Raw genomic sequence first — 26,093 nt, 5'->3', positions numbered from 1 at the left:
TTTTGAAAAAATTAAATCTGACTTGAATTTCCTCAGAACATGATACCATATTGCAAGATAGAGTTAAAACACGAATGGTACAAGGTTTTAACTAATTTTAAATTTACCTTCTTTCTAATAATCCTTAGTGCATAACATATTCTATTTAATTTATTAATAACTGACTCTATATGAAATTCCCATGTCAGGTTATGATCTATAGTAAGACCTAAAAACAAACAGTGTGTTGTATAGTTAATTTTATTTTGGTTCAGATATAGGTTAGGGTATATTGGTTTACTGCACTTGTTATGGAAATTTATAGCAATGGATTTTTCAACATTAACAAAGAGATTATTGTTCTTCATCCAAAGAGATACTTCACTTAGTGTTTGCCTAGCATCCTGTTCCAATATTTTTTCATTTTTTCCACTCACTAGCAGAGTGGTATCGTCAGCGAAAAGGGTGACATCTGCCGAAGATATGCTTTTTTCAAAATCATTAATATATAAAAGGAAGAGCAATGGCCCTAGAATAGATCCTTGTGGAATTCCATGTTTTATATATAATTCATCTGATAAATATCTTTCTACAATGTTATTATTCTTATGCGTTATTTCTACGACCTGCCTACGATTTTTTAAGTACGAACTAAACCAGTCCCTTGCTTTACCACGTATTCCACAGTTCTCCAGTTTGTTCAAAAGTAAACTGTCTTGTACTGTATCGAAAGCTTTAGACAAGTCAAGAAAGATTCCTATACAGTTTTCTTTCTTATCTACAATATTTCTTACTTTCTCAATGAAATTAAATATTGCCGTGTTTGCAGATCGACCTTTAAGGAAGCCATGTTGTTTTCTTGAGATAACATTTTCTTTCAATAAAAATTTAATTACCCTGTTATACATATTTTTTTCCAAAACTTTTGGACTAGTGGACTAACTTTAGCATTCCATTAAGTGTTTTCCTAAATTCATGGTTGATTTTAGGATTACCCTAAAACCGTACTTACGAGCCACTTTCTGTGGTTCGAATGATATTTTTGACCATAACGATATAACTATCCAGTTGTAATTTTTTTCTCTCTTTATTGTCTATAATAATTTTTTGAATTTTACTATATTGTACGAGGGCTATCCAGAAAGTAGATTACGTTTTGGAATAAAAAATCAACAAAGTATAGGAAACAAATTTTATTATATACAGATGAAAGCCACACACAAATACTACTTTTCGACATAGTCACCATTCAAATTAAGGCATTTATCGTAGCGATGTACGAGCTTGGAAATTCCTTCGTCGAAAAATTCGGCCGCCTGCGACTTCAACCACTTCGTTACCTCTTCTTGCAGCTGTTCGTCGTCATCAAAACGCTGCATAGCCAGCCACTTCTTCATTGCTGGGAATAGGTGGAAGTCGCTCGGTGCCAGGTCGGGACTGTACGGCGGATGAGGAAACAACTCCCACTGAAAAGATTCAAGAACTTCACGCGTGACATTTGCCGTGTGGGGCCGGGCTTTGTCGTGAATCAACAAGATCTTAGAGCTCAACATTCCTCTGCGCTTGTTTTGAATTGCTCTTCTGAGGTTTTGCAGAGTTTGGCAATACCTTTGAGCGTTTATTGTAGTGCCTCTTTCCAGGAAGTCCACCAAAATCACACCTTTTCTGTCCCAAAAAACAGTCGCCATCATCTTCCTTGCCGACATTGTTTGCATGCATTTCTTGGGTTTTTGGGGAGAACCTGTGTGCCCCCACTGCATTGATTGCAATTTCGTTTCACAGTTCACGTGTTTCACCCATGTTTCGTCACCAGTAACGATGCGATCGAGTAAAGAGTCACCATCCTTATTGTAGGCGTCCAAAAAGTGCAACGCTGCAGCCATTCGCTGATTTTTGTGGTCCTCTGTCAAGATTTTTGGAATCCATCTTGCGCAAAACTTGTGGTAACCAAGCTTTTCGCTGATGATTTCATGCAACAAACTTCGCGAAATTTGTGGAAAACTCAAAGAAAGTTCCGTTATTGTGAACTTTCGATTTTCACGGACTTTAACATCGACTTTTTCGACAAGTTCGGGAGTCACTTTGCTGGGTCTCCCACTTCGATCTTCGTCGTGAACATTGGTTCGGCCATTTTTAAATCTTATGACCCACTGTCGCACTCCACCTTCAGTGATAATGTTGTCCCCATACACTTCACACAGCTGCCGATAGATTTCTATCGGTTTACAGTTTTTTGCTGTCAGAAACCTTATTACTGCACGCACCTCGCAGCTCGCGGGATTTTCAATTAACGCAGACATTTCAAACCGTCACAGTATCTTAACGGAGCACAGCACGAACCTCTCACTAGCACGGCTAGATGCCGACTGAGCTGCGCAACGCTCTGACCCCAAGATGGCCGCGCTAGCCCCGCCCCTAGCGGACACAGACGAAAACGTAATCTACTTTCTGGATAGCCCTCGTAAAAGCCTGTTTTTCCCATTTTACCTACCGTTGATTTAGAATACCCATTTAAGAATCCTAACTTATATAATGAACATAATTGTTGCTTCTTCTTCTCTTTTTCTGATACTAACTTATACACTCTAAGGAAGATATTTATCCAAACATTTGTCTTTACTATGAATGAATGAGCTGATTTTTTATTAATCTAAAAATTACAAACATTGTCTTTTCCTATATTTGTTTGAAAATACATTTCAGTTCTGTTGATGTTAAAATATTTTTATTAATACGTATATTTATAATAATAATAAATACTATCAATATATTATATTTTATTTTATAAATAGAAAATTGAGTGATAGTTATTATTAAAGTGTGGCAAAATTTCTTTAGTATTTTTTCGTCACTTTTAGAGTATTATGAAATTAAATAAACGAGTAAAGTAAAACATGAACTTAATTGAACTGAACTTTTGAGTACGTTGTTTCAACTCCTCGTTTTCAGCGCTAAATGCATGTAGTAAGAATTGATTTTGCAATACAAAAACATTGTGTGTAATATATTACTACTTCAGTTTGCCTTAAGTACACTGCGATTGAAATGTTATAGTTTCAAGATTCCGTACCGCTATGGTAGATTCTGTATTGTATTATCCCTTCCTCCTGTAATAATAAATACATAGAAGATCTTCAGTTTCAAAAATCCTTCAAAAATATGCACGACATAAATCTGATCGTTTTGTTTATTAATTTCTTGTGAGTGTTTCTCAGAAGGAGAATGCTTCGAATACATGAAGGATACGAAATATACTTATAGCTGTATCTGAACTGGACTACCAAATGTCATGGAACTGCATAATTATTTGGAAGACTTAATGAGGTCGGTCTGTAAGTATACTTCTCCAAAATAGGCATAAACAGTATCTGTATTTTTGAGCAGATCACGCACTCAATGGACAACTTTTTCCCCTTTCTCCCTTGTTTATAGACCTTCAGAGAAATAATAATAGTAAAAGAAGGATCACCTAAGGAATGAAATGGCCATATATGGGTACGAATTTTCATTTTAGTAGCATTTTAGGTGGCGTCTAGTGTGCAGAAGTGAATTTTAACGTTAGCAACACAGGAGTAATCATACTTCAATACAGCCAACCTCTAAGCTATATAGGTTGCCAACGTAAAGAATAACAAGTAATGCATGTCTTGTACGAAAATTCAGGTTCTTCAACAATGAGATCAAGTTAGGCACATGGCCAGGTTAACAAGTTGTACTGTATTAGCATCAGTGCTTTACATAAAATAAGCGAGCATACTATAAGTATGATATTAAGTTGTGGTTCCACGTTTTATCCATATCTATTTTCTTTAAGCAGTAGAGATTGGTCTTGAGTGAAAGCTAAACGAAAACTTTTTCTTACTTTGTAACAGAAGTATAATTTCATCCTATTTATTGAATGGAAGAATTTCAATACTAAGTTGGATATGAATCAGTTTCATATTTTTTGCTCGATTCCCGGTGGGTCTGATGTAGTTCGGATCCCATGTTAAGCTATAGGTCTACATCTCATTTAGACTCGGTGCCGAAAGGGATGGTCAACTCCAACCAACCACGTTTCTTATCTTTGACCGATTTCCAGTGTAAGTAATGGGAATGATTCTTGAGCCTCAATCAAAAAAATACCATTTTTTTAAAAATCAAAATTAGATATTTTTCTTATGTTCCGAAAATTCTACTAAGATATGTAGACGAATGTATGTTCGTCTTATATGTTGATTATTTATTTATTTATTTATTTATTTATTGGGGCCGCGGTGGCTTAGTGGTACAGCGTTCACCTCTGGTGCATGGGATTCAGATTCAAACCCCGCTTCCGCCAAGTGAACTTTGTGGTGGACAAACACCGTGTGCGTGGGTTTCGTCGGGGTTCTCCCGTTCCCTCCCACTTTCTTCATTCCATCATTTCATTCATTCCTCATAATAACCGTCTCCTTTAGCTTAGCTGGCATAGCCGTGGAACGTAAAACTCAAAGATTTCATTTCATTTTTATTTTCTTATTTATTTATTTATTGTTGAGAGTGAATTCATTCCTTATTCTTCACCGATTTAAATCCCAAGAAATAAAGAAGATTCTTTAAATCAAAAAAAAAAAAAAAGTTTTATTGTGTTAATTTATAATGTATTAAGATCGCGCTAGTGGACATTATAAGATTGTAGTGCCGCTCCGTTACGCCACACAACAGCTTTTTTATATACAGTAGACAGCTAGAGTGATTATGTTAGCCGAGTTCATTAATGGATTCAATCAGGTAACATCTTAACGGATAACGATGACTTTAACAGTGGCTATCCATATCCTATACATGAATCGCGTTATCCTCTTTACTGTGTTTAGGAGAGCTTATTTACTTTGTACTTAAAAGTGACACTACAAAGAAATGGAGAAGCCGTCCATATATATATATATATATATATATATATATATATATATATATATATATATATATATATATATTTGTCGAATATTTATACTTTTAATTTTAAGTTTACAATTTTTCATTTTAGGAATCCATATTTAGAAAATTGGCTTGAAGGTCTCCCAGATGTACTGTGTCAGAACGTGGTATCACCGTTGGCAATTGAAGCTATGACCAAGCTCGCTTGCCAAGGAAATAATGCATTTCTTTCGAGTATTTCAACGAAGTTTGTTGATATCATAAGTAAGTTTGTTGTAAGGATGAATTTTACTCATCTTCTTGTGTTTCTATGCAAATTTTTACATCTGTATTTTGAATGTTTCACTCGGACATTTTTCCTCAGAATAAACCTAGGCTTAAATCATTTATTCATTAAGCTTTCACATGTTTAGTTTTAGGAGCACAACTCAAATTATAATAATCGTAGGACAAATTCTCTCTTTACATAGTTATAAATTACAGCCTCCAGTAAAATTGGAAGCAGACGTAAGTAAACGGAAAAGCATAGATATTTGTTTCTTGCTCTTTTTGATGTGGCGTGATACCTTATCCATGAAAATGCACACATTTGGAAAATCCTGTCTATACAAATATGAGATATGTGTGTGTGTGGAAAATGGGCGTCACAGTGACCGACTGGAGGTATATTGCATTCACCTTTACATTTTTGTCAACAATATTTGTGTATCATCAACTTCTGAAATCAGTTGTTTTGGAGGCTAAAAGTATGGTGGGAGCGCCCTGTTATGTAAGGGTTGATTTTAGATTATGGTCTCTACACCCGCCAACTGCACTGGATTCAAGCCTGGTCTTGGTTTGTAGCCCGTGTTAATAGTTGGTCTCATCCTGCATAATCTCGGTTACAGAAGAATGCAAAACACAAATAAACTCAGTATTTCAAATTCCGCATTCCCATGAACCATGAAAGCGTTCCTTTTCAGTGAATCTTTCTACCCTTGTCTAAGTAAATCAGTGTCATTTCTTGTTTTCTTTCCTTTTCTAAATCCAGATTGTTTCCACTCAAGTTTACCTTTGTTTTGGTGTAATAATCTCTTGTTCATTATTCGTTACTCATGATATAAAACACACTTTTTTTTTTTTTTTCATTTTCTTTCTTTCCTAATGAAAATTTTAACTATCTGTATACAGGTTTCCAACTGTTCTCCCGTTTCAGATATTTCATAGCATATAACAAACATTTCTTTATATCCTTCTTCGCTAAAGTTGTTAATTATCTCAATAGATATATTGTCTATCCTTACTGGTTTCTTGTTCCTCATGTCCTGAAATGCTTGTTCGAATTTATCTCTCACTCGTGAACTCGGTGTTGTCTCTTCACTTATATGTATTGTGTCCTCAGGAGCTAGATTACGTGGTCTGTAAAACCCTTTCTTATTAACTATAATGTGTCCCACACGCTATTTCTCTATTGGTTTTCACCAGAACTCACCAAAAAACAACATATAGAAATAAAAATATACGTAAACTTAGCTTGGTTTATGAGAAGTGGCTGCCTTCACATAGGGCGAATTGGGCAACGACCCAGGACCTCACATTTGGAACTTGATTTTTGCAAACATACATAAAATTCAATAAAACTCTCAAGTTTACAAAATCTGAGGATAAGTACAGTACCTATGATTACAGTTCCATAAATACTCCAGCTTATACAGCATGAAAACTAAGTGTTTTCATTATGCTTTCCATCTAAATGTTCTGCGTATATGTGAATTTTATACTGGCATTCCTTAACTAGGAAACAAACCATTTTGTTTTCTAAGTTATTTAGAACACTATTATCTAACAGTGTACTTGCCTGCAGTATAGTTACTTTCTTCTTATCACTGTATACCTGTTATAAAAAATAGCAACTGATAATGATTGAGAATAGTTTTCGATATTAGTAATTGACGACAAATTTTTGAATTAATAGGGGAAAAGAAAAGGAAAGAAAGTAATATTAAAGCAAAATTTCGAACACTTTTGAAAAGCGAATTAAGGCATACAAAACCAAAAACGTAGATTGATGCTGTTGAAAATCTTAAGGAAAAGTGGCTTATAAGGTTTATTCAGGAAAATGTACTTATTAATCTGAATAACAATATGTAACCCAAAGAAAAAAAATAACGTATTAATTTTTTTATTTATTTATTTATTATTTTTTTAAATATTGACATAGTTACATATAGCTATAGAGTGGGGTTCACTTTGCATCATCTTTGAAACCAAATTATGATACTGTATTTTTTTAAATAAACAATTAAAAAGTAATTTATAATTAATTGTCGCATGTGTTTTCCCCAGCATGTGCAGTTCCGCTTTCTTAGCTTATTGCCAAGGGCATGAGTGTGTTATCTAGTTTCAACTTATGACAAACAGCTTTCTTATTTACAATATGTTACACATAACTATATTTTAACTAATTTATACAGAAGGCAAGTTTTGAAGAGAAGTCTTCAATTATTATTAGCTCTGTTTGTTTAATGTAAATGCAATTAAAAGTTACCCTAAAATCTCCGAAATCGGTTAAATGCTTAGCAGAGTATGAAATCATACATCCTTTTAATAAAACAAGAAAATACTTGCACTACGAGAGGTTTGTCACAAAATAAAACCGAATCATAGCAACAAGCAATCATGCTTATGTAAATATTGGTTGGAAGTGATTGAAATATCAAACTAACGTGTGTCGTTTTCAAAGGAAGGAAAAAATTACCTGGTTACTCAAAGTAGTCTTTAGCTGCAGTTTCAATGACATCGCTCAGCCAATGGTCGGATTCCATGACGAAAGAAGTCTGAAGTTTGCGATTCAAAGAAATCCTCTATCGCAAGTTGCAGCGCCCAATATTCAGGAAAGAGTTCCCTTCTTAGGAAATAATCGAGATGCTGGAAGAGTGCCAGTCGGTTAGAGGACGTCAGGAGAATACAGTGGGTAAGAAATGTTCATACTGCAACTCATGGGTTGTCCTTTGAGCATCGTCGGCGTGAATTCTCGTAGAACATGAGGATACCATTGCTGGATGCTTGCAGACAAGTTTGTAATGCATGTCATGGAGTTCAGCACTGTAACAATCCATAATGATGATTTTTGCCTCGACGGAGGAAGACATGATTTAACACGTCCCATCTACCAGCAGCAACACTTCCTATGGTTTCGGAAACTTCCCTCGATGTAGATCATGTATCCATATCTGACTGTTTACGATTGTTATAGGAGATCCATTTTTCATCACAAGTGAAAATCCCATGCAGAAAACCTTCCCGGTTATTCCATATACTCAGAAAAGTGTACAGCTCCAGACACCGAATCTTGTTGGCCGGTGCTGACTTATGTGGAGCCTATAAGTCTAGGTTCTTTTCCTTAACGGTTGCACAGAAGCTCCGAACAACAGTGGTATCTTGTACGTTGTCTCCAATTGCACGAACACTGTTCAAAGGGTTAGCTTCCACGATATTCTTGAGAAGCTTATCAGAAGATGCCGTCGATCGGTAACCGCGGAGCTCATTTTCCTATATTGTGTCACTGGCACGAAATTTTACAAACCAACGACTTATGAACCACTACTCATAGTCCAAATATGCTATTGATATTTTTCACTGCTAGATGTGTAGAATATCCCAGTTTGAATTCGTAAACTGAAATCTGTCTAAATTGGTCTTCTCCATGCTACACTTTCACACGATCATGTTCAACAACACACCTGCTTCCTGATGACTCGGCACCCACAGCTGTTTTCTAAACATGTACAGAGTTTGTGATCTTGATCAATCCATTGGTTTCATTACAAAAAGTTGTTTCCCACCAAACATAAAATGGATATTTCAATCGCACCAACTCAATATCAGTCTACATTTGAGCAGTTCGGGCGAACATAATGGTAAGTGCCACTTCCGGTGAACTCGAGTTATTAGGTTCAATGGATTCTGATCTAACCACAGAACAGTATATAAGTAATGAGAAAAAGAAAAAAAGGCTACTACTCACCGCAAAAAATATGTAGCAGAATTTTCTTCTACATGCAACAGGTAGCGCTTTCGGAAGATGCTACTTCCTTCTTCAGCCTGTGGTAGACCCCAAAAAGGATAAAAAAACATGAAGGAAGGTTAAAAATTGTTAAAAGGTTAAGATATGAAAGAAAAAAATCTTCTGTCAAACATTAAAACACACGGGAATAGAAACTCACTGACATTGTACAGCAGTGTACAATGTCAGTGAGTTTCTATTCCCGTGTGTTTTAATGTTTGACAGAAGATTTTTTTTTTTAACATATCTTAACCTTTTAACCAGTTTTTAACCTTCCTTCATGTTTTTATCCTTTTTGGAGTCTTATCACAGGCATTTGTACTTATACCAACGTAAATGTAATAGATGTTTGTTGTTTCTTTATTTTTATCTTTCTTAATGGAAGCGTCACAATGATTATAAAAGTCCGTACCTTGGGAGAGATACTCAATGAAGTGGGGAAATATAAAATAGAAATACTGTAATTTTAAATAGACAAAAAGCAAACATCAGAGAAGAAAATTAGGGAACTTTTAAATTTTATTATATGGTTATCAAATATACTTATACATGATATATTAACCGTTTCGAGTAATTACCATGTCTTTTTTTTAGATAATCTTCCAACTGTAACTGTAACTGGTATGGAACCTCTTGATGGTCAGAAAGCTATAGTGAATATATTATACTGGATAAAAGATTGGCAGGAACTTCACTTTAAGTGTTTAGAAGGAAGCATTAAGCAAACACATCTAAATAAAGAAATTACATTGTACATCGTGGAAGTATTCAAAGCAAGGTTAGTCATTGTTGATGTCTTATTTCCTGTATGGTTGTTAGATGATTCAAATGGAATAACAGAGTTGATTAAAATGGAATAACAAACTTCTTTAAATTAGTATTACGTGTCTGATCTTGAATTTGACAAGAGTAGGACAAATACCCTCCTACTACATCTAATTTGTAGATACTACTTAGTAGATTTGAAAAGTTTAATAATTAATAAGACTACTTACAATTATAAAAATGTTTAAATGTTTATTCGGCAGCAAACAGCATACAGCCACTAGTGCGCCAAAAGAAAGAAAAAGATATATATATATATATATATATATATATATATATATATATATATATAAAAGCGCGTGCAATACTGACTATATCAAGAGATTATACATTTTAATATAAAGATACAAATGAAGCACAAATATTAAAAAAAAATAGAATAAAGAATAACAATATATAAATAAGAAAGCAGATAATTACTGAATGTGAAGTTGAAAGTAAAAATAAATAAATAAAGACAAATGATTGTTCCATAACACTCATAAAAAACAAAACTCGCGTAGTAATACTTCACAAAAGTGACCTGCAGAAATACCAAAAAATAAGAAACAAACATGTGTATCTGTTCAGAATTTAAAAAAAAAAAAAAAAAAGGTTCATATAATTGAGGAAAAAATGCAGTATATATATATATATAACAAATCCAAAACTTAATAAAAATACAAAACAAAATTAAGACAATCAATTGCAAACATCAAAATACTGAAAAATTTCATATTTTATTTAAAAAATTGTAAAATAATGTACGCACCTTCTTGAAACTCAACACATCAAGAACAAGGTAAAAGTTATTAACTGTTTCTATACTTCTATATATTGAAGACCTAATTAAATATTTTCTCATAAACGGAACAAAATTCCTAATGTTTCTGTAAGTAATTTTTACAGAGAAAAAGTTCTCCAGAACAAAATCTTAGTGCAGAATTACATGAAGAAATTTCAAGTCAAAGAACCGACGCCTGTCAGAGCGAAGGGTAAGATTAAAATCCGCCCTTATGTCTGACAAGATCGCCCCTCCTACTTCTTTAAATTTCCATTTTAACCAGGCTAGGAATGAATTTTGAACTGAATCAATCGAGGAAATAAAATATTTTGCTTCACTATTCCAAATTACCGTACAATATTCAAGGTGAGACTTAACATTGTACATATAGAGAATTTTGCAGGTGTTAATATTAGTAAAATTTCGATATAACCATTTCAGCATTGTTAAATTCTTCCTAGCTTTGGAGATTGCAACCTGAAGATTTTTCTGAAAAAGCTATTTTTCATCTAATATTAATGCTAGACAAATTGGATATGTTAATTTCCTTTCCTGTCACCACGGCATGGCGCGTCCTCAGGTTGCGGATCGAGGAGAAGGCCTCTAGATATAGAGGTTAGCTGCGAATATACTGAATAAGCAGTCGCGGACAGACGACTAGGAGTGGTCCTCCAGCTTGGGGGTTTGGGTAAGGCTAACACCCTCATCCTGTAAAAAAAAGGTACCTGTTCAGAAACATGCACAAAAGCCTCGGACAAGGACTGATAACTTAACCCAATCGAATAGAAGGGGAAGCCGCTATAAAGAAATTGAAGAAACACAAATCTCCGGGTGTAGATGAAATTCCGGCTGAGTTAATTTTAGCTGGAGGCGAAAAATTGTGGAACAAGATACACAAACTCATTCTCCTTATCTGGAACAAGGAAGAATTGCCACAAGAGTGGAAAGAATCAATCATTGTTCCAATTCACAAGAAAGGCGACAAAACTGACTGTAATAATTATCGAGGCATTTCTCTTCTGTCAACATCCTATAAAATCCTTTCAAATATTCTGTTAGCAAGATTGACCCCATACGCAGATGAAATTATTGGAGATTATCAGTGCGGATTTAGACGAAATCGATCAACTATCGACCAAATATTTACCATTCGCCAAATACTCGAAAAGAAGTGGGAATACAATACCCCGGTGCATCAACTATTTATTGATTTTAGAAAGGCTTACGACTCGGTTAGAAGAGAAACATTATACAACGTTCTTACAGAACTTGGAATACCGAGAAAGCTAATTAGATTAATTAAGATATGTTTAAGTGAATCCCAAAGTAAAGTCCGGGTAGGAAAATTTTTGTCCACGAGCTTCCACGTCGAAAATGGCCTGAAACAAGGAGATGCGTTGTCGCCATTATTATTTAACTTTGTGCTGGAATACGCCATAAGGAAAATCAAAGATAGCAACCAGGGCCTAGAGTTGAACGGCATTCACCAGGTTATGGCATATGCTGATGATGTAAATTTAATAGGGGATGATAGGAGAACAATAGAAAGAAATGCAGAGATCTTATTAAACGCTTGCAGGGACATGGGTTTAGAAGTAAATGCAGAGAAAACTAAATACATGGAAGTGCGTCGGGACTGTAATACGGCAAATTGTGGAGGCGTTAAAATATTAAATAATGCTTTTGATAAAGTGGATACTTTCAAATATTTAGGATCAATATTAACAGACGAAAATCATATTCACGAAGAAATTAAATGTCGACTAAAAGCAGGGAATTCGTGTTACTATTCGGTTCAAAATCTCTTGTCGTCGCGAATTCTGTCGAGGAATTTGAAGCTTAAAATATATAAAACGATAATCATGCCTGTTGTTCTGTATGGTTGTGAAACATGGTCGCTTACTCTGAGGGAAGAACATAGACTGAAAGTATTTGAGAACAGGATCCTGAGAAGAATATTCGGACCCAAGAGGAACGAGAATGGGGAATGGCGGAAGCTTCATAACGAGGAACTACATAGTTTATACGGTTTACCCAACATTGTTAGGGTCGTCAAGTCTAGGAGGCTTAGGTGGGCAGGTCATGTAGCTAGAATGGAAGAAAGTAGAAACGCTTTCAAAGTCTTGACTGGTAGACCCATAGGAAAACGACCATTAGGAAGACCAAGGCGCAGATGGGAGGACAATATTAAGATGGATCTCGCAGAGATAGGAATACAAAGTAGAAACTGGATGCAATTAGCTAAGGATAGAAGTCAGTGGAGAGCTTTTGTGAACGCGGCACTGAACCTCCGGGTTCCATAGGCCATAGAGTTAGTTAGTTTTAATTTCCTTTCCTGTATTTGTGTATTAAAGGGTTAACTTTCCTCAAAAATGTTATTCCTTGCGTTTTTTAAAAGTTCAGGGGTAGAGAATTCTCTTCGGACCATTTCACTATAATATCTATATTTTTTGCAAAACATCTTGGTTTTATTTGGACTTAATTTGACTGAAAATTTTAATATCATCAGCATATAAAAGATACTTACAAGTTAAATCAACACAAATGTCATTAATATAAAGCAAAAACAATAGAGGACCAAGGTTAGAACCCTGGGGTACCCCGAAGGTATTACTCTGAATAGCAGACAGTTTCCCTTTATATTTTACCACAAATTTCCTTTCATTTAAATATGAACTCAACCAATCAATAATACAGTTAGGCAAGTTATATCTTTTCAGTTTGTTTATCAGCAAGTGATGAGGTGATTTATCAAATGCTTTAGCTAAGTCCAAGTAAATAGCGTCAACTTGACCACGGGCCCAAATGATCGGAAGCGTATAATGCCTAAGACTTGCTAAATTAGTTATTACAGATTTACCAGCCATAAATTCATGTTGGTTTATATTAATTTCATTCTTTACCTTATTATAAACATATTTATACATTATTTTCTCAAAGATTTTCGGAATTACATTCATTACAGAGATTGGTCGAAAATCATGAATAGACTTTCCATTAGTTTTAGGTATGGATATTATAGAAACAATTTTCCATACATTAGGATAATTACAAGTGGATAAACTCCAATTAAACAAAGAAGACAATATTGGTGCAATTATTTCACCTATTCCCTTAATAATGAAAGCTGGAATTCCATCTATCCCACTTGGCGATTTAATCTTTAAAGTTATGATATCTTCCAATACATATTGAGTACCGTCAAATGGGGTGAATAGAAATACATTTTTGGCTATATGAGTATATAAGTATGGTGATGTTAAAGATTTCGCGTATCAGATTATTCCAAAAACAGGTTTTAATATGCTAATGAAGTTCAGTAAACGTCATATTAATTTATCAACTCCACTTTTCTTCACCTTGATTTTTCTAAATGTTTCTATTGACCTCATGGGTAGGGGTGAATAGAAACAATGACTTTATTTTCGTTGTTGTTTCTTTTATACTGTTGGAAAGGTAAAAAGAAACAGCGTATTTGTTGAAACGAACTATTTATTTGATACCTGCAAGATATAAGTTCAATAAGACCAGTATTGCATAAGTTACAAACTTACAAAACAATACAATGCACAATATAGGTACAAACAACCATACAGATTTGATGATATTTGAATAAGATTTAAACCACTGAAATCACCAGGGAAACTTATCATGTGTTGAGTTGATTTTGAGGTTAATGTCCCGTTCAGCAGCGAGGCTACATGAGACGTGGACCTACTGATTAACATGGAATCAGAACCACATGAGTTCCCGCCGCGAATCGAACCCGGGTCTCCCACGCCAAAGGCGCGTACGCTAACCGCTTAGCCACGAAGGAACCCGAAACTTATCATATACTTAAAGCGTGCTAACGAACTCCTAATAAAACCCAACAGTTTCGTAACAATATCCTCATGTAGTAAGAACGATTCTTCAGAAGTTTCTGAAAATTTCATTGTTTATGTACTCTCTTATAAAACACTCCCACTTATCCATCATGTTCGCATTTTCGCACTTGGGTAGTGAATAGTATCATCGAGCTTTAGCTTCTCATAAGCCTTTTCCACAGCAAAATCACCAGATTTAGAAAACCATCATCTAGTTCGTGATCGTCTGGAATGTTGTCTTCTGGAGTGTTGTCTTTCTCCTCTTCCGACAATACAACGATAGGTTGAGTTTCGTTGTGATTTGATGAAAATGTATCATTTTCAGAAAACAAACCAAAACTCTTACCAGAAACATCTATTCGTACTCTCTTCTTTTCTTGTTTAATTTTTTCATCTTCTCTCATGCTCTTGAGAAGATCCATAAGGGGACGGTTTACAGTCTGAGATGTCTTTTGCTGTTCTGTTCCTTCTCGTTCATTCTCTCTTTTTGGCAGCATCCTCAGTATTTGGTCTCGACAAAGGGGTAAAATTCCACACTTTTGAAATCCAGCCCTGATATTTTCCTCCTTCAGTTTGTCACACATTTTTTTTTTTTTTTTTTTTTTTTTTTTTTTTTTTTTTTTCAGAAGACTTGGAAATTTGTTCTTAGAGATTGTTGACTCATTCCTGTCCTTTTCTCCGCTTCTCAAGAATTTTCCACTCCTCAAGAAGTGTTTCTATTCACCCCACTAATTAAAAATCATAACAATAACCCAGTAAAGTTAAATTTCGATTAAAAATAATTTACAAAAGGAAAACTTTTACTATGAACGTCAGTAAATGAAACAACAAACTACAAAATAGGCATATGTTCAAATGCAACAAATATGAAAATGTCGTACTTACCAAGAAAGTTTGAAGAGCGCCAAAATACCATGTAGGATTTCAGTAACATATTAACGCTGCTGCCGTCTATCGCAGTGTTTCCAACTCACTAAAACATTTTATCTCTGCTGTGAACACTTTAGCCATATAAGACTATGTTAAGAAATTTCAGTTTTGTTGATTAATTTATCGTCCAGATAAATCTAAAACTAATCTGGGAGTTTTGTTTCTATTCACCCCCATGTTTCTATTCACCCCATTTGACGGTAGTAATTTCTGGGGTTTAACTTGACCAAAGTTTACAGATAAAAGTTGATTTTTAGTAGCACTAACCGAGAAGGTTTCAGAGACTGATGAAAAATAGTTAGCAAACTTTTCAGCCAACATACTGCCATCCGTCAACAAAACATCGTTATCAGTAATTGCAGATATTACTTTTTTTTTAACCATTTACATATTTCCAAAATTTTTCAGGGTCAGTAGTAAGATCATTTTCTATTTTACTAAAATAAATTTGCCTATCCACATTCAGTTGAATTTTGAAAGGTCTTCTATAATTAGAAAAGACTATGTAATCATTTTCACATTGAGAATTTTTAATTTTTAATGAGCCTGATTTTTTACTTTCCATAAAGGAATCAATTTTTTGAATACCATAAGGGAAATTTAATTTTTTAATCCTAGATTTAGGAATATTACACTCCATCGCAGATTTAATAACTTCATCTAGTTTGCAAACTACTAAATTGAGATCATTATCTAACAATATATTACACCAATCAGCATTAGCAATTAGAAAATACAAGGATAAATAGTCACCTTTAGCATATAAAAATCTTTCAGTGAATTCATATACTTGACAAACACTGGATAAAAATACTTTAGTTACAATTGAATAATGGTGTGCATCAGGAGCCACCATATACTCATCATGCCTTTCCGACACTATAGATGCATTTGTTAGAACTAAGTCTAAATCCGATACTGCTGGTTCAACACTTAGATTTCTGTTATCCAAAAAAGTTGACAATAACTGAAAGCTTACTTTAGAGTAATAGTGTATTCCTGGTAAGGGCTCTTTAATCTATTTTAAGTACATTAAAATCTCCGAAGATTAATACATAATTTTTTAACAGGTTAAGTTTACTGGAAATACAATTTAGATAGTTCTCAAATACTTCAAAAGGAAATATTGGATGAAAATAAATACAAGAGATCAAAAGATTTTTCATTGATTTACACTTAAGTTCAATCCAGACGCATTCATTTACACTTTCCAAATCTTATCTTCTAAACACCTGAAAGTTATATCTGACAGCTATTGAAGAACCACCACCTCTATTACCAGTTTCTTCACTATAACACCTGTCCGCTCTGAAGTAAGTATATATACCTTACAACAAAATACTTTGGCTTGTGTAATATTTACCTGTACCTTGGGCAGAAAGTACTCATACATATGCACTATACTTAGTAGAATGTTCATTTCTACTTTAACAAAAGAAGAATGTTTTTAATATATGTAAGAGATTATTATGGGATAGTTGTTGATATGGACATGTTTTATGGTTACCTAGTCAGTGAATTTGTGTACTTAACAGTTTTAAGAAAAGGATATTATAAGTTATATCAAATAATAAACCAGTTTAACATCGGTTATAGACGTTGTCAGTTTTATTAAAAAGGTGAGATTAATGGTATTTAAATATCGAAGCTAATATTTTTAATGTCAAAGAAATACTACCACTTCGAATTTTTACCTCAGCAAACGAACCAGGTTTACGACTATCTTTTTGATAAGTCGTTGTAAAAATTTGGTTTACCTCACCCGGGACTTTGTAAATTCAGTTCCCGAAGAAGAAGAGTAAGGTTGAATTTACTTTTATACTACAGTTAATGAATAAGAACTTAACCATATTGCGAAGTGGTAAGGTAATCATAAGAAAAATGGACAACGAAGCAATGCAGCAGGAATCAAATACTAGTGACCAAGGTGAAACTAGTGTAACACCAGGTTTGTCATCAGAGGATCGACTCTTGTTAGCTTTACAGCGACAAATAATGCAGATGTCTACCGAGATAAAGCAGACCATAGAGCAGAAGTCTGACGAAGCTAACAAGCAAAATGAAGAATTAAGTAGACGAATGGAACAGAAGTTTGACGAAGCTAACAAGCAATATGAAGAATTAAAGCAGACCATGGAACAGAAGTTCAACGAAGCTAACAAACAAAATGAAGAATTAAAGCAGACCATGGAACAGAAATTCAACGAATCTAACAAGACCATGGAACATAAGATAGAACTGAAGTTTGACGAAGCTAACAAGCAATATGAAGAATTAAGTAGACGGATAGAACAGAAATCAGATGAAACGAAACAGACAATTGTCCAGGTGGTGAACGACATATCCTCACAGTTTGAGGAAAAGTTAAAAAGGATATCCGATGATTGTCAAGAAAAGCACAATCAACAAAACCAAGAAATTAGTGCTTTAAAAAAAGATTTAGAAGTAATAGAATCTTCCATTAAACAGCAAAAGATCCAGGTTAGCAACAATTCTAATAACATACGTGTAAATACACAGTTATTAGCTACTATTCAGGAGGAGATTAGAACGCTACAGGCTAAAGACAACATTTACCGAAATAACTTGGGTAGTGATCGCTTTGAGTTGCCCCGCTCACCAGAGATGAACTCGCCTTCGCCGGGATCTGATGAAGATATTATACTAGAAGAAAGTTGTCCGAAGAGTACTGATGAGCGAAACATAGATGGTGTCACGACACAGCATGTCACGGATAGGAACTATCACTCAACAAGAACAAGGAATGAGAAAAGGAAGGTAAAATTAAGTGTTAAAATGAGTGAAATCCGAGCGATGAGCAAATTCAGTGGTAAGTGTAATGAGAATGCTACTTCTTTCTTAGAGAAATTCCAAGACGAATGCAATATAATGTCTATCGATCGATCACAATATATGAAATTAATACCCCATGTATTACTCCCACCTTGTTCCTTATGGTTTAAGGCAATACGTGATCACATTAGTACATATGAGGAATTCAAAGCGGCATTGATCGCTAATTATGAAAATGACTTTTTGCTGGCAAATAGAGATGCCACCCTTAGAAATCAACACTTCAATCCTCGATTGCACAAATCTCTTGTAGAGTTTGTTGTAAATGTCTACAACGAATTAAAGGTCGTTAATCCTTTGCAATCGGAATCGAGAATAATAGCATCGATTCGAAATTTGCTTCCATTTAAATTGCAACAGATCTTATTTTCCACACAGTGTATGAGTTTCAGCCATTTATTGATGCTTGTCCAATGCTACGAAACTCAATACCATGCCATGAATCCACAATCAGGAATAGGTAAAAATAAGAATAATTCAGATCATTTGGTGCCTGTTCGGAATTTAAATATTCGGAGTGTGAATAATACAGAACCTAACCTAAGCCGAGTATACTCTAGCAATCAAAATGAGCACAATAGGCAAGGTTATGTGGGGAATCCGCCTAACCTAATTAATAGTAGCAATTCGTATGTTAGACCATATAGTCAAAATAGATTTAAAAATCGACGTAATGTATGGCGAAATTCCAGAAATACAGCGAACTACGCGGATAGACGTAATGGAAGGACAAGAGATGGCACTTCGCATCAAGATCCAGGCATTGAAGTAATTTCTGTACAGAACAATAATACGGGACATAATCACGATTGTGCTGTACAGTGTACCTTATTGGAACCATACACGAGTATGAATTTAAACTAATCGCGGCTGATGTGGTAGGGGTTAAATCCATGTCAGCTGTAGATTCTCATGAACATTTATCTAAAAATTTAAACGATAATTCTTACGAACATTTATCTTCCAATTTACATGTTCATGCTAATTATGAAAATGATTTTTCAAATGACGTCACTGTAAATAATTATTCTGAAATAGCAATTAATAGGTGTCAGTACCAATTTATACCGGTTGTAAATCGTTGTTGGTTTGAAGATGATACTGTCAATGATGGTTTTAATATTGAAGAAAATTTTGTATTTTTAAAGTCATATAGTACAGCTAAAATACCTATTAAAGTCAATGGGTTAAGTACCGAAGCCCTACTTGATACAGGAGCAAATGCCTCTCTATTATCGTATTCATTATGGAAAGCAATTACTAGTAATTATTCGAATCCTAAGCTACAAAAGGCTGAGAATCTTATTATAGTTGATTTTACCGGTAAACATAAAAAGAGAGTAGCAGGAATTACTCGTGTGACAATATCTATTCAAGATTTTGAAATATCAATCCCTATTCTGGTAATAAAGGATCTTAACGAGAAATTAATTATGGGCTTAGATTTATTATCCCAATTACGTGTCATGCTTGATTTTAAAAACCAAACGTTGACGATACCGGGTATACCTCAGGAAATTGTTCAGAAACTGCTTCCAAAATTAGATAATCTTGCTTGTCAGTATAATGATATGTCTCCTATAGTGAATAATGTTTCTATTAGTGCAAAAAGTGATAAATTAAATGATCCACGATTGGAAGACAAACAAATTTTGATGAATATAAAGGACGATGTATTATTTTCTGAACATGTTAAATCTCTCGAAAGCAGCCTTGATTTTGCTGATAACACAGTAATAGCCGACTTTAAGAACATCTTATATAAACATAGAAATGTCTTTTCAGAACGTCCTGGATGCTGCAAGGATTTTGTTTATTCTTTTAAAGTTAAAACAGATAAACCCATAGTAACCAAGCCCTATATAATTCCATATAGATACAGGGAGAATGTACGACAGCAAATAGCAAATATGTTAAGAGATGGGATCATTAGGCCTTCAAGAAGCGTACACCTTAACCCACTACATGTTGTTCCAAAGAAAAATGGTTCTCTACGTGTGGTATTAGATTTGAGACGTACTAACAGTCACATTGATCTGGAACAAGTGAGGTATCCTCCAGTAGAAGAAATACTAGCTTCTTTACAAGGGAACACTGTATTCGGAAATCTAGATCTAGTGATGGCGTATAATCAGGTCGAGTTACATGAAGATTCAAAACCATATACAGCATTTAGTTTTGAAGGTCACTTGTACGAATACAATCGTGTAGTCTTTGGGCTTATCAATGGTAGTGCAGCATTAGCATCCTGCTTGAACCAAGTTCTAGGTCAAGACTTACGTAGCAACGTGATAACGTATGCTGATGACATCTTAATCATGGGGAAAAATCCACATGATTACCTGAAGTACTTAGATATAGTTTTAGACAGATTGGAAAGTTCAGGCCTTACTATCAATCTACAGAAATCCAAATTTCTGCAGAATTCTATAGAATTTCTTGGGTACCAAATTGATGCCTCTGGTTTACAATTCAGTCAATCTAAAGTTCAAGCCATAGAAGATTTACCTGCGCCAGTAAATGTGAAACAGACACGACAAATATTAGGACTCTTTAATTGGTTTCGCAAAGCCATCCCGCGATTCGCTGAGATAGCCCAGCCTTTATTTATGATCATAAAGAAAGGGGTACCATGGCAATGGGGTCCTATTCAAGAACACAGTTTTAATAAGTTGAAGGAGTGCATAAAACGAAACATCCATTTGAACCACCCCAGATACGACGTTCCTTTCTATGTACAGTGTGACGGTTCTCAGCTTGGAATCTCTGCAGTACTCTGGCAACCTAACCCAACCATTCAGGAACCAGCTGTTATACATTGCGCTAGTCGTACTCTAAAGAAAGCTGAAAAGGGATACACCACGACCGAAATTGAACTTTTGGCTATACGTTTTGCAATACAAAAATTCGCTCCATATCTTAGCGGATGTCATTTTATAGTACTTACCGACCATAATTCATTGCGATACCTCAATAGCGTACAAGGATATAATAACAGATTACTTCGCTGGTCGTTAGATCTTCAAGCTTATGATTTCGAAGTACAACACATTAAAGGGATAGATAATGGACCCGTAGATACCTTATCACGTCTGTTTCCTGGAGAAGAGCAACATATTTTGTCCATTAACGAATTTAAGATCTTACAGGATGAAATAGCTACCATTTCGATAGAAGATTTAAGAGAACATCAAATGAAGTATCATGAATATAAACAAATCATGGAACATTTATCTTCATGTGGCGAGGGATGTAGTTGTCCCAAACACTGGAATTCCAGATTTAAATTAAACAACGGGATTTTACTTATTAAAGATTTCAAATTCAAATCTAGGAACAAAATTTGCATTCCACCTACGTTAACAGCACGTATACTAAAGGCCTACCATGATGATTTCGGACATTTTGGGTATGTGAAGGTATGTGCCTTGGTTAATAAATCCTTTTACTGGAAGGGAATGAGAGCTCAAGTCAAAAATTATATCAATGACTGCATTGAGTGTATGCAAATTAAGCATAATTATCAGGCTATACAAAAACCAATGCTCTCAATAACACCAGAGAGACCACATTCATTTCTATCGATTGATTTATATGGACCGTTACCCAGAGCAGCTACTGGAGAAGTTTATTTGTTAACAACTATGGACATCTTTTCACGATATGTGGTAGCCTATCCCTTGCGTAAAGCAACCTCCGCTGCTATCGTGAATAAAATTCTGAATGTATATATTCCACATTGTGGCCCTATCGAGCATATATTATGCGATAACGGTTCACAATTCAAAAGTGATGTGTTTCTCAAAGCCATGAACAAGGCCAACATTAAAATTCATTTTGTGACTCCGTACCATCCAAGTAGCTCCGTGGTAGAAAATGTACATCGCAATTTTGGTATGTTGTTTCGGCACTTTTGTAAGGATAAACATGCTGAATGGATTAAGCATGTCAACCAAATTACGTACCTTTTGAACCATTCTATATCAGACACTTTAGGTGTGTCTCCTGCTAATGTTCATAATGGCTCTGATTTGATTTTCCCTGTGGAACAACATTTTGATGTCAAATTGGAAGATTCGACAATTATAGATTCGTCCAATCTAGTGAATATGGTAAAGATCCGAAGACATAACAAGTTTTTGAAACGTAATTCACAAGTAGATTCTTTGCAGGAAGGAAAATATCGGATCAAGGTCAATGACTTAGTTTTTGTTAAACAACATCCGCAAAGTAATATGTTGTTAAAGAAGATTTACAAATTTTGTGACATTTTCTCAGGTCCTTATTTATGTTTTAAGGAAATAAATCCTAAAGTTTTCGAATTGTTGAACGCTAAAACGGGGATGTCAATTGGACTTCGCAATATAGATGAGTTAAAGGTTTGGAAACCTACTCCGTATACAAAGGAAAAATGGATGCATCTAGTGAAAGAATTAGTAGCACCTGACATTCTTGCTCAAATAAATAGGAATGAAAAATAATAATAACAATAATAAAAATGTATTTATATAATAACAAAAGGGTGTCTTTTGTTTCTGTAAAAATAGATTTATTTACTTACATGTGCTTATTCAAACGTAGATTGTGTTTAATTTTTGATTTTTGTTCAATTTTATTTTCTTTGATTTTCATTCATCAACGATAATTTTTCAATGACTTGAATTCTTTCTTATTAACGTGAAGGATTATAATTTAATTCATGATTAATCAAGCACAAAAATTGTTTTCATTATATTAATTTGTGTTAAAACCTGATTGTTAAAGATAAGTATTGATGAAATGAAAGATTTGTTAGGAATGTATTTATATATATGTATATGTATACGTGAAATATAATGAATAGATATACAAGGTGCGATTAAAATATGAGGGACATGAGTAATGTAAAGAACACTAATGTAAACGGACCAGTGGTTCTTGAAGATAAAAGCCAAGCCTACTCATGACTTTTATATTCAGTCCCTTTGTCGAGCGACATTTTATACAACAAAATACTTTGGCTTGTGTAATATTTACCTGTACCTTGGGCAGAAAGTACTCATACATATGCACTATACTTAGTAGAATGTTCATTTCTACTTTAACAAAAGAAGAATGTTTTTAATATATGTAAGAGATTATTATGGGATAGTTGTTGATATGGACATGTTTTATGGTTACCTAGTCAGTGAATTTGTGTACTTAACAGTTTTAAGAAAAGGATATTATAAGTTATATCAAATAATAAACCAGTTTAACATCGGTTATAGACGTTGTCAGTTTTATTAAAAAGGTGAGATTAATGGTATTTAAATATCGAAGCTAATATTTTTAATGTCAAAGAAATACTACCACTTCGAATTTTTACCTCAGCAAACGAACCAGGTTTACGACTATCTTTTTGATAAGTCGTTGTAACCTGGGAAATAATCCCGATCATCATGAATTTCAGATAACCAAGTTTCGGTTACAGCCACAATATCATAGTCACAACTAGAGATTGAGGAAGAGAACTCGTTAATTTTAATACGCAATCCACGTACATTGTAGTACCAAATTTTAACTTTCCATGCTTTGCATGAGAATCGGTATTTCTAGGAAGTTCATCCTGATTCCGTAATTTTCCAAAGAAAGGACCAATTAAAAGACCTCTAGGCTACACTTCAAGATCACTTATAATAGAAAAGTCTTGTTCGTATACCTCAACATGGAAGGAAGAGTAAGAATCATACTTTGCTTTCAATTTGGTACAAGTCACTTCAGTTACATTAAGTTATTTTACAATACTCTCAACAACTTCTGCCTCAACAGAGGGGTTGAACCTAGTTACAAATAATGCTTTTTTTCTTACAAGTAAAGGTTCTCTCCCTAGAATCGGGGATCCGGAAACTGCACATATATTTAGATAGAGGAGATCCACGAAGGAATACTGGTGAAATATGCCGGGCCGACAGCAAAGGATAAATCCAATATGGCCGCCCGAAGGTCATGCCAATCGACTTTTGCAAGCAACCTCTCATCCACTTCCCATGGGCAGATTGACTTAATGTTTTGCAGATTGATATATGTATGAACACTACACATTTATTGGTTTGAAATTTCGCGGACATTAACGTATTGAATCCAATATGGCCGATCAAAATGTCAATGTGTCAACGACTCGTGTCTGGAAAACGAATTGTACTATGGAAGTAGAGTATCACTAGACGTGTATGAAAAGCATTAAAACGGTTCAAAATATCGCCATCTGAAAACCAATATGGCCGAACAAAATCCTGAACCAAACAGCTCGTACTACAAAAACGAAATTTGGTGTAAAGATCCATTACCACTAGTAGGTGAGGAAAATAATACAAATGGATCACAATTTCTACATCGTGTATCCAATCCTTCTCTTTTTGCCATTCTATCGGTCACTGCAATCATCTTCCGGATCCATGCATTTTATTCCTATCTGTGAGGGTTGCTACGATCATATCTTTGTATGTATACGTGATTTTGGGGTAAGTAGGTACAAGTAAACCTTATACCTCATACTTCCGTAGTGCACATTAGACAGACGACCATCCGTACTTAATTTTTGCCTAAATCTAAATTATTTGACCTACCGATTGTTTTAAATTGTTTTTCTCTTATTTTCAATGCATATTTAGCGACAATTGGCTTCAAGGTGGAGACATTTGAATATTTTGTCATGTGTTCATAACTTGCACGTGATAATGCACCTTTACACCAAATTTCGTCTTTGCAGTACGAGCTGTTTGGTTCAGGATTTTGTTCGGCCATATTGGTTTTCAGATGGCGATATTTTGAACCGTTTAATGCTTTTCGTACACGTCTAGTGATACTGTACTTCCATAGTACAATTCGTTTTCCAGACCGAGTCGTTGACACATTGACATTTTGATCGGTCATATTGGGTTCAATATGTCAACGCCCGCGAAATTTCAAACCAACAGATGTGTAATGCTCATGCATATATCAATCTGCAAAACATTAAGTCAATCTGCCCATGGGAAGTGGATGAGAGGTTGCTTGCAAAAGTCGATTGGCATGACCTTCGGGCGGCCATATTGGATTTATCCTTTGCTGTCGGCCCGGCATATTTCACCAGTATTCCTTCGTGGCTCTCCTCTAAATATATGCGCAGCTTCCGGATCCCCGATTCCTGGGAGAGTGCCTTTACTTGTTAGATTAGAAACCAAATTGGAATTATTTGGTCCGCTTCCAATTTTTAGTTGATTCACTTTTTATACTTTTTTTATTTCATACAGTTACCTGAGTCCAAGTTTGAGACGACTGAGGGAGACCTTCATATTTGTTACTTTATTACTTATTGATAAAGCAGGGAATTGATTTTTATCCTTTACATCTAATACAGATTCATCATTCGTTTTAGATAATTTTGCTTCCAACTTGTTTCTTTACTAGTAACTTCCTTAATTCAAAGTTCTCTTTTTTCAAAAGATCAAGCTCCTCTTTTATTATGCCAAATTCATGTTGTAATTCTCGTCTTATTCTGTTTATACCCTGTTCAAACAACTTAGATATTGATTCAAGATGAGTAAATGATCCTTTAAATCTAGAACACAAATAATTTTCTTTCGCTTGCACATTTACTGAATCATCAGTTGATTTACCCAGAGATGAACCTCCGGCCACCCCAGGACAACGATCTTGTCCAGCTTTCAATTTCAGAACACAAATATTACACTTGTAATCATTTATATGAACATTGTTTCCATCATTGTATTGTTCAAAACAAGGTAAATGACTTTTGCTCGAACATAAAATACATCTTACTGTCTTCAGCCTGCCTCACACAGCTAAATCACATAATAGACAATTATCCGAAGACGGTGCCATCAAACAAAATCATAAATACTCAAAACGAAAGCAAAGAAAAAAATCACATTCCCTGGCCAGAGTGGAGTCAAATTGATGAATTCAAGAA

At 34.6% G+C, this 26,093-nt stretch overlaps 1 protein-coding gene across 3 annotated transcripts in view; it reads left to right on the top strand.

Annotated features, from left to right (window-relative positions):
- Window positions 1-26,093, top strand: part of LOC145671202 (testis-expressed protein 10 homolog) — a 95,525-nt gene that overhangs the window by 49,862 nt on the left and 19,570 nt on the right. For all 3 annotated transcript variants that reach the window (XM_081740059.1, XM_081740058.1, XM_081740060.1), the window contains exons 8-9: window positions 4,988-5,142; window positions 9,518-9,701. In XM_081740059.1, the coding sequence (XP_081596185.1) occupies window positions 4,988-5,142; window positions 9,518-9,701 (339 nt within the window). The remainder of the gene's footprint in view (window positions 1-4,987; window positions 5,143-9,517; window positions 9,702-26,093) is intronic.

Source organism: Thermobia domestica, chromosome 15 (assembly GCF_964235325.1).
Source record: "Thermobia domestica chromosome 15, izTheDome1.hap1.1, whole genome shotgun sequence".
NCBI classification, from domain to species: Eukaryota; Metazoa; Arthropoda; class Insecta; order Zygentoma; family Lepismatidae; genus Thermobia; species Thermobia domestica.
Note: the sequence above shows the minus strand (reverse complement) of the source record. Positions and strands in the feature narration are given on the sequence as shown.